Source organism: Tachypleus tridentatus, chromosome 9 (assembly GCF_004210375.1).
Source record: "Tachypleus tridentatus isolate NWPU-2018 chromosome 9, ASM421037v1, whole genome shotgun sequence".
NCBI classification, from domain to species: domain Eukaryota; kingdom Metazoa; phylum Arthropoda; class Merostomata; order Xiphosura; family Limulidae; genus Tachypleus; species Tachypleus tridentatus.
The window spans coordinates 67154618-67165138 of NC_134833.1; the positions used below are offsets into that span (position 1 = coordinate 67154618).

Below are 10521 nucleotides of genomic sequence, written 5' to 3' on the forward strand. Positions count from 1 at the left end.
GGTTTCGATATCCTTGGTGAGCAGAGCACAGATAGCCATTGTGCACTTTGTGCTTAACTTCAAACAGAAATGGCCTGGCATGGCCAGGTAGTTAAGACTCTCGGCTCGTAATCTGAGGGTCGCGGGTTCGAATCCTCGTCACACCAAATATGCTGGCCATTTCAACCCTGGGGGCGTTATAATGCGACGATCAATCTCATTATTCGTTGGTAAAAGAGTAGCCTAAGAGTTGGCGGTGAGTGGTGATGACTAACTGCCTTCACTCTAGTCTTACATTGCTAAATTAGGGACGGCTGACGCAGATTTCAAAACAGACCAATCAAACAAAAATACTTAAATATATTGTTATAGTAAGTATCATATATAAAAGTTGTGGATGTGTTTTAACAGAAATGAAATCCTCCAATGAATTTGCGTTTTAAATATTCACCTGAATTTTGTATAAAGAGAAATTGAATAGAGAGCATAATGAACAACAGTTTTAATTATATTCGCTTGAAATTAAGAATTTACGAGGAAAAAGGTGCATTCTAATTTAAATATATACTTTTCATTTTGTTTCTCATAACAACAATGCATTATATTATTTTAGAAAACAGGAACTAATAAACAAATTATGTTTAAGAATAACGTCTTTATTTGTCATACTCATAGGTTTATTATAAAGTAATAATTAGGTTAAACGAACTGTTTGTATTGTTAGTTAAAATATAATTATTTAAAAAATAATACACCGTTACCGTTTTGGTAAAAAATTAACAGTTGATTTCTACCAATTTTGAGAGTTCAGTCTGAATCATTGAATGAAGTGTTTGAAACCATAATGCTTTTGTAAACTAAAAAAGTGAGAATGTATAATTTCTAATGAAACTGTATTGCCTAAATTATCTGTGACGATGTAGCTGATGTTTGGAATAATGGTGAAGTTTAGTATATTTACGTTAGCTTTAACATTTCTAGGCCTACTTCCACAGCAATAGGAATAAGTTTTCTCTCGTTACATTACTATCAACACATTAGCAATGTGGAAAAACAGTTTTGTCCAAGGTAAACAAAAAGACTTGACTTTTCGAAATTTTGCACTATTTCATATTAATTTACTTAGTGTGATAATGGTTAGTTTTTACACTCAACCCCAGGTCAACTGTCTTAAAGATATTTCATCTGACGTGTTCCAGTCAGAAAGTGAACGTTATGGAATTTTAGCAGCATACGGTGATTTCAATTCCGACAAGTTAACTGATGTATTTGTTATTAGTAATAATGGTAAAAGTTTCGAGGTGTTAATTTCTTATTCCATAAAACCGTTTTTGAGGAGGTCAAGAATTGTGTGCAGTGTTGATGAAGGGATCATCACAAGTGTTATGCCAGCTGATTTTAATGGAGATTCTAAAATGGATATTTTAATAACAATTAAAACTCCTGACTTGTACCCAGAGCTTAGCATTAGAGTGTTGTGGGGAAATTTTGACTCCATACAATGTGACACACCTATTAAGATTACCATGAAAGGACAACCTCTGATCATGGACTTTAACAACGATATGATTGCAGATATGTTTGGAGAAGGAGAAGATGGAAGAAGGTACTATTGGCTTGGAAGTGTTTCCAGCAATTTTACACAGCAAGAAGCTCCCAGTCCACACAATCAACCATTACGGATGCCACACTCATGTGCATTTCTGGACTTGAATAGTGACAAGGCAGCTGATTTATTGGTAACAGGTCAGAAGATGTTTGAATACTGGATAAGTTCTGTAGAAGGAAACTTTAGCTTCTGGAAGTCTGTACCAAATCCACAGAGCGTTTCAAAGCTTGGTCAGTCATCTTTTACTGATATTGATCTTGATGGGTCATTAGAACATGTAGTTCCGGTATGTCATGATCCATCTTGTAAATCGGGAGGTATTATGGTGTTGAATGACAATGACGAATGGCAATATTGGATACAGGAATTGAAGCAGGGAGAAATACAGTGGAGCTACAGTTTACCAAATGGTGATGTAGCTCCTTTTGATAATCTAACACTTCCTCTAACTCTGAGAGTTGCTGACTTTGATATGGATGGTTTTCCAGATTTTGTGACTGTGCTAAAGAGACAGTCAGAAGGTAAAGAAGTCAGACAGGCTGTTGTGCTACGTAATATTCCTTGTTCTAGTTGTTTGTTGGGAAGAACATTAGAAATAATTTGGAAACAGGGAGATCTAAGTGAGATCCCTAATCCACAACTTCCAGCCTTTTATGACATATTTGAAGATGGAACTATGGACTTGATCATTTCAGGGAAAAGTGAAGGTTTGTGGAAATTATATGCATTGCAAAACACATTTGATTATGATGCCTATTTCATAAAAGTTTTGGTGTTAACTGGACGTTGTTATGTTGATTGTCCTGGGGAACGTGTGCCTTATGGAACGAACCAGCCCGGTCCACTGATTCAGTATTACACCACTCGACCGAACGGATCACCACAGGTCAGTAGTGCATCACAGCTTTCACAGTCAGCATATTTCTCATTACAACTTCCATACGTTGTATTTGGCTTAGGACAGACCCCAAACTTCATTGACAAGCTAACAGTAGGAATTCCTGGACACAGAAATTTTGCCATACAGAAGCGAGAATGGACTCAAATTATTCCAAATTCACAGATGGTGGTAATCCCACATCCACCAGACAAGCCAGATAAGTGGACCAACAAACTTTTTGTGACCCCTAGCCGACTAGTCATTCTGACTTTTGCAGCTCTTCTTGGAACATGTGGATTTATTGGTTTAATCATCGGTGCACTACACTGGAAAGAGAAAAGAGAAGATAGGCGTGAGAAGTTGCAGGAAGCTCACCGTTTTCATTTTGATGCAATGTAAATTTATGCTCTTTTAATTTTATGTAATTTTTAAGAGTACCATAACACGTTTGTTCCATTTATCTTTGATATTTTCTATCATAGAGTTGGCATCTTGTGTTGTGTATGCTAGTCAGTGATAGCAATGTACCAATTTTTTTTAAGTTTGTTTTAAAAATATCCCTGGATATTGGACAACTTTGGCTCACTTGGTGTTTTTCACTGAGTATGTGATAGGTTCTGCAGAACAGCTTTAAAATTGGTTCTTCTATGGAGTATTTTTACAGAAAGATTACAGATCAAACACCAAACCTTCCACCACGAGTTTACTTTTACAACAAACCCTTGCTGCCCTAACCAATTAAAAAACAGACCCTGTTATATGTGGACTGTGCACTCCCTTTGTTGCTCACGAATGAAATCCAAATAGAGGCCTAACAAGGGATGCAAAACATAGCTCTGATTCACTCTTATGTGATATGAATTATTGAAAAATTAATTACAAGTGGATACCAATAATAAGACAGTTTGATATTGATTACATAAATATATAACTAGAACATACAATATGAGACAGTGTACAAATTTTAAATTATTCAGAGTTCCATCGTACACATATAAATTCAGAAAGGTTTTTAGTTTAACTTCCATTGAATTACATACCAGTATACTATGGTACTGTAGTTATTCTAAATTATATGTGTAAATGACTATTCCAAAGTTTTACAGAAAAAAAAGAACAAATTGGACCAGTGTTATATTTCAACATTTATCTATAGTACAAATATTTTTTGAATTAGAAGTCAGTGAAATAAATGAAATGCTTAGTACATAAACATAGTCAATTAAACAAAAACAGTTATTATTGAATACTTTTGTATGCTATGGTTTGAATATTATGAAATTTATGACTATTTTATTCAACTGTTAAGTGGTGTATATCACAGCTGTGATACTTTGAAGGATCATATGTATAAAAATAGATATATTTAGTATCAGATGTGAGTATAATTCAGTTTGGAACATATGACTGTAGAGAATTCAGTTAAGAATCTCTTTATATTAATTATGGTAAAATAATCATTTTGGTACAAAATATTTTATATTGGTAATTCCTTTTACTGCACTGGAAAATATATGTCCCAGTTGCAGGGAATTGGTTAATAAGGATGTAATTTGTTAATTTTATGAGAGGGTGTGTGATACAAATGTAGAGGCTCATTGGTGAATTTCTAGCAGTTTGTTTGCCCCATGTCCAAGTGATGGATGATGTTACAGTACCACAGGTAATTATTAATCCTTATATGAACTGTTGTGTTCAAGATGCTTGAAAATTAGTTTTAAGAGTGATGTCAAATGAGGACCAACAGCCACTACTGGAATGGCCAGGTTTATAAAGAAAGTTATCAAACATAAGAGTTGATTAAGGAAGACTTCAGTGTAAGGTAAATAACAAGCTCTGGGTGTATATCTCTGCATGTATCATAAGAAATGCATTATTACCATTACTATCAGGTTTATAACGTTGGTTCACATGCATCATGACTGGCTACCGTATTACAAGGTTGTTTGGGCAGCTTATATGGAGAGTATTCATTGAGATGTTTTCACACTTAATAAAAGTGATAATATTACATTTAACTGGCACTTTTTCACACCCAATAAAAGTGATAACATTACATTTAACTGACATGTTTTCACATCCAATAAAAGTGATAATAATACATTTAAGTGACATGTTTTCACATCTTATTAAAGTGATAACATTACTTTTAACTACACACTGTTTTCTTAATATCCTTCTTAATTAATTCTTTACGGATTTCTAATTGCAGGTGTGTTAAGTGCCATTTTTATTTAACTTTTCACTACTACAAATTACTGTTTAGCAGAAACTTGCCAACTAGGGTGCATTTCAGACATTATCACGTATGTAATAGTACATTCAAAAGAAGAAACTTCAGTTAATTAAAGCACCAGAATGAAACAAGGAACTTAAATGTGTCAGACAAGATGCATGTAATATTTGTCTGTGTTTAAAGAGAAGGTTGAAAGTAATTTTATGGTGTTCTATTTTCTCTTTAAGTTGTATGTTTAAAAAAAAGTTTTTTTTTCTATTTTGAGTTATTTCATTTTCAAGATTTACTGTAATTGATTATTTTTGTACATGCTGATATGTTTCAGTGGAAGACATGAATAAGTAACAGTTTAAACAGATCCTTATAATACAAAAATCTATCAATTAAAGCATGGATGGTTTACTTAGCTTGAAACTGTTACCTTCTCTAAACCTAGAAATTAAACTTTAATTTTGTATGAGTTAGGGAAGGGTGTTTGTATTACTACTGAAATGGACCAGACTGTTCAGTTACTTTTCAGCCATGTATTTGTATATGTTTCTTCAGAGTAAATTAAATTTTGAGAATATGCAGTGGCTATTACAAACATTTTTTTAATTGGAATATTATGTAGCAAAAAAACCTGTTGGTTTTATTCTGAATATGTTTTATTATGAATGAAACTTCCAACTAAAATTTTTGTAAAAATTATTGGCTGAGGCAAATTGATATGGTATAGGATGATTCAGGATCTGTCTGTTGTATTGTATGTAAGCTACCACCTGTTCTCAATATATTCACCAATCCTTACAAATATCCTTTTACTTCTATGTATTCTAATTACCAATATTGTTTTCTCTAAAGAGAACATAGACATAAAAGAAATGCTAGTGTCCAAGATAAATTATTGAGGTGGAATGCTGTTTTAAAGTGTCCTCTACCATGTTTAAATCTTTTTTTTTATTAAAATAAAACTTAATTCTTAATCTTTTCTGGTGAAGTTTTCTTTAGGACAAATTGGTTTTAGGCAATTAAATTTTTAGTAAAGGGTTTCTTTATAATCTTTCTGTATATTTTGTAAAAGTTTGGTTATTTCTAGTGTCATATTCTGGTATTCCAGTATTTTTATTTCTAAAGTAGCCTTAGACTATTTATTGTTCATGCCATATCTTGGGCTTCCACTTTTTAAAGTGAATGTTTAATTGAAATACTTGAGAGTAAAGTTAATCTATTAATGCCATGGTTCCATTTATAACTTTGTTGTGGTTATGGCAATGCTACCAAGACTGTTTGCTGTTGCCCCTGATTTTTAGCTGATGACAATGGCAAAGGCTCTGTTTGGCAGCACTCACTGCCAAGTCTTAAGCTAGTCTTTATCAACTAATAATAAGATTGAGTGTCACATTATAATATTACACATGGCTGAAAGAGTAAGTGCATTTTTTGGGCCAGGTTTTGATCCCATGACTTGTAGATTGCATTTAATAAGATAAAGTTTAAGCATGAGATGTTACATATTAAGATAGTGAGTTGGCTAATGTAATTATACATGGCTCTTGGGTATCATAATGTTATCATTGTCATTTCGTTAACTCCTGTATCCACTAATTTTCTTCAGCTAATGGTGATTTAAAAACTGGTTTTATGCTAGTCAACAGAAGGTGTCATATAATAAGTTAATATTCATCCAACTTTAAGTCGTATATTGTGTGAGTTTGTCTTATTTAGAGTTTCATATAAAAATTGATAACTTATAAAACATTTTTAACACATTTGAGTGAATACATTCAGTGTTTATTTTATTGGTTTGTTGTAGTCAGAGTTTTTCAAGATAATTATTTTTATTAAACTCTCTCAGTCACTTTAAAAACTGGAATTTATTACTAATTTAAAGATAAATTACTTGGTACAACTTTACACTGACTGTTTCTGTAAAACAAATTTGTCACATTTTTAACATATAATTTACAGCTGTATCTCTCCATGGTTTATGTTCTGTGTTTTGAGTTTTACTTCTAGTGATGTCATGAATGAAAAGCTGTGAACTATAAAAGTTAGAATTTTGAACAATAAATTTTGTTGACTTCATTCCTGTAAAAGTAAAATAAAGTTCAAACATTTTATATCTGGTAAACAGCTCAAACCATGAGCTTTGTTATGTATTCACAGTTTGAAAATATTGACAATAAACTAACTTGAAACAAATTAAGTTACAGATATATATACAAGGTATTCTGGTGTTTCACAATTCATGGTACAAGGTATTGTGGTGTTTCACAACTCATGGTACAAGGTATTGTGATGTTTCACAACTCATGGTACAAGGTATTGTGATATTGTACAACTCATGATACCAGATATTGTGATATTGTACAACTCATGATACCAGGTATTGTGATATTGTACAACTCATGATACAAGGTGTTGTGGTATTGTACAACTCATGGTACAAGGTATTGTGGTGTTTTACAGCTCATGGTATAAGGTATTGTGGTACTTCAGGGCTCATGGATACACCTCAGAGTAATCAGTTAGGCTTACTAGCTGAAAACGTTTGGATTTCCAGTTTCAAGAGTTTATTTTTCCTTAAACTAGAGTGGGCATGTGATACATGGCAAACCTGGTTTTAAGTATAACAGTAAACTACAAATAGAAAGCCAATTCTGCACCCAGCCCCATGACAAGGGAGTGGTCTATGTGTGTTGAAAGCAAGTCACTTGTAACTCAATAAAACTCTTCACCCAGTAACAACACTACTAAATAAAGACATGGTTCAAGTACCCACACTTTAGAGGAGGTAGTCTACAAAAACTTTCTTATTAAAGTACAAAAATAAACAGATAAAGATGTGAAAAAAATCCTTAAATAAGATTACCTACCCACTTTAGAAGAGGGTTGTCTGACAAACCACACAAATAAAAAATCTAAATATGTAATAGAGAAATACATGAAATAATACCATTTCAACAATGAAGTACCCTATACCTTACAAGAAATACTGCATTTAAAGCAGAATCTTTCATTAACTGAAACCATTTAACGTGGAGTAACATTAACACAACAACTGTCAAACAACATGTACAACACTTTAAGTAAAGATCCTTCAAAATGGAAACCTTGATACCTTTAGAAGTAAACTTCTTAGCAGTGATATAACATAGAATACTACATCCTTTATCACTGGATTTACTGATCTGCATGATATAACCATGAAATTAATCCTTACATAATAGGGAAGAAAATCATGAATAAATATCACACAGTACAGCCATAAGATGCACTAACACATAAACATACAAATGTTTACTACATAAAACATATTTGGTTGTTATTGAGAGCTACAGCACCCAGTGGATCATGTGTATGTGTATGGCTATGAAATGAGTGAATTGGTTACATTCTGCAAAATTTGGTGTATTTAGCTTGAAAGAACATATGTCAAAGGAGATGTTATAACAAAACAGCAGGTAAATGACTAGATATAAAGACAATTCAGTTCTTTACTTGGTGTGGTTGTTGTTCATAACTGTAGTATAGAAACAACTCAGTTCTTTACTTGGTGTGGTTGTTGTTCATAACTGTAGTATAGAAATAACTCAGTTCTTTTCTTGGTGTGGTTGTGGTATATAACTATAGCATAGAAACAAGTTGGTTCCTCACTAAATGTGGTTGTGGTATGCAACTGCAGTATAGAAACAGCTCGGTTCTTTACTAAGTGTGGTTGTGCAATATAAAAATAATTCGGTTCTCTGAAATTACAAATTACTTAAACAAATTAGCAATAAAAATAAGTATACTGAAAGGTAAGTTTATACTTTATGAAACCAAACAATGTTATAACTATTTGTATCATGTATCTTACAAATTATGTAGTTCCACACCTGCTTCTTTACATAAATATTTGTCAATAGCTAAACATTATGTAATATAAACAAATATTAGAACAAGATGGAGCTGATTAAAATGTAGGAGTAATAAGAAACTCAGTAAATATTTGTTAGATGTGAGTTTGATGTGTTTATATATTCATCCAAAACCTGAATTGTAGAGGGAAATCATTGTTTAATTATCGTATACTGATTCATTCATTATCTAATCACATATATAATTAAAGAATAAATAAAGTATCTTGATCATGACGTACCGTGTAAAGATAAAAGAAAACAGTGCATAAATATTAGAAACTTATAGTTTATCTTATTCATACAAAATATAGCCATTAGATGGCACCACTTCTTGTTGACTAGGCTTACGATATTGTGATGAAATGACCAGATGTAAACTATAATAACAATACTTTAAAGAGAAAAAAGAAATATTTCTCGAAATAACAATCGTAACCATTACATTAAAGTTTCTAGTTGTGTACATGTTTTTTGTTCATGATTTAGGGTCAGAAAGAGCTCATGACGAAACGGCTAGTGTTACCTTTATTAGACATCAATATTAAATACAGTAAAACTGTAAGGTATTTGCCAATCAAAACTTATATAGAATTTAATAGTTTATAAAACAAAAGATAACAATAACTGAAACTTAGGAGAAAAATAAATATTTCTTATTGTTTCCTTCAAATTTTCGAAGAAATTTCGTACAAGTATTACGCATGAAAATAAACTATATTATTTGGTAGACGCTAAATAATTATATAGAATGTTAATGTCAAACAGTTTTAAACAGGAGTATCTTTCTTTTAGTAATACAATAAAACAAGCCGTACCATAGTTGCGTTGAACCGACTAACCCATGCATTTGAGATTTAATACACCTCTCTCTGTCAAGTACGTTTTGACTTCTTCCTTTCTATTTCAAGTGGGCTTCTTGTCAACAAGAATGACCTCTTCCTCCTTCCTTCACTTTCATAATCATTCAGTATGAGTTGGTATGGCTACTGCTTTAGGGTCAGAGTGGTCCGAGTTCACTCCGACCCTTTTCAGGGCAATGTCCATGTACTGTTTTCGTACACTTATCGATATTATTTGTCCTATCAGTAGGAAGTCTTGTTTGATGACGACATTTTTTCTCACTTATATATATTTATTTATTTTATTTATTTTTTAAATTTATTTTTGTGTTTAAAATATACTCTTCAAAAAAAGAAACGGAAAAGGCAAAATTTGAGACATATTGTTAACAGGTTTATTCCGGGTAGTTCTGTGTGACATGTGTGAAACTTTGCACATTCACTGCTGAACATCCAAAGTCTGCAAAGGCGAAGTCCACGCTCACTAGTTGAAGTTTAACGTCAATAACGAGTATGCCCCCCGTGAGCATCAATAACTGCTTGGCATCTCCTGCCTATGGAAGCGATGAGATGACGAATCACATCCTGTGGAATGGCTGTCCACTCAGCCTGCAAAGCTGCTGCAAGCTGAGATAGAGTCTGCGGTTGAGGTTGTCGCTGTCGCAGACGTCGGTCCAACTCGTCCCAAAGATGTTCGATGGGGTTTAAATCTGGTGATCTGGAGGGCCAGGGAAGAACGTTGATGTTGTGGTGTCTCAAGAAGACAGTGGTGAGTCGGGTTGTGTGAGGACGGGCGTTGTCATGTTGAAAAACGTCGTTGACGTTCACCATGATGGGTTGCACATGGGGCCTAAGAATCTCGTCGACGGTTGCGTACGGTCTGATCGGAAATCCTACGCAGCCCTGGTATGGTTGAGGCAGTAGACGTCGCAGTGGTGGTCCTATCCCGAAGGTGACGTAACCGGATGTAGTGATCTTGTGCGGGCGTGGTCACACGAGGTCTGCCAGATTGTGGACGGTCATGAGTTGATTCATGTTGTTGGTGACGGTTCCACAGCCCCATGATGGTGCTTGGGTGGACATTCACAACTCTG

The 10521-nt window shown here is 33.5% G+C and overlaps 1 protein-coding gene across 1 annotated transcript; it reads left to right on the forward strand.

The window, feature by feature from the left end:
- The first annotated feature begins 620 nt into the window (after positions 1-620).
- LOC143225376 (T-cell immunomodulatory protein) lies at positions 621-6911 on the forward strand. The gene has a single exon (XM_076454659.1). The coding sequence runs from the start codon at positions 1023-1025 to the stop codon at positions 2865-2867; it is 1845 nt and encodes a 614-aa protein (XP_076310774.1). The 5' UTR covers positions 621-1022; the 3' UTR covers positions 2868-6911.
- Positions 6912-10521: the final 3610 nt, after the last annotated feature.

Excerpts from the sequence above, each read along its gene's own strand:
- LOC143225376 (XM_076454659.1), top strand. The coding sequence starts at position 1,023 with ATGTGGAAAAACAGTTTTGTCCAAGGTAAACAAAAAGACTTGACTTTT.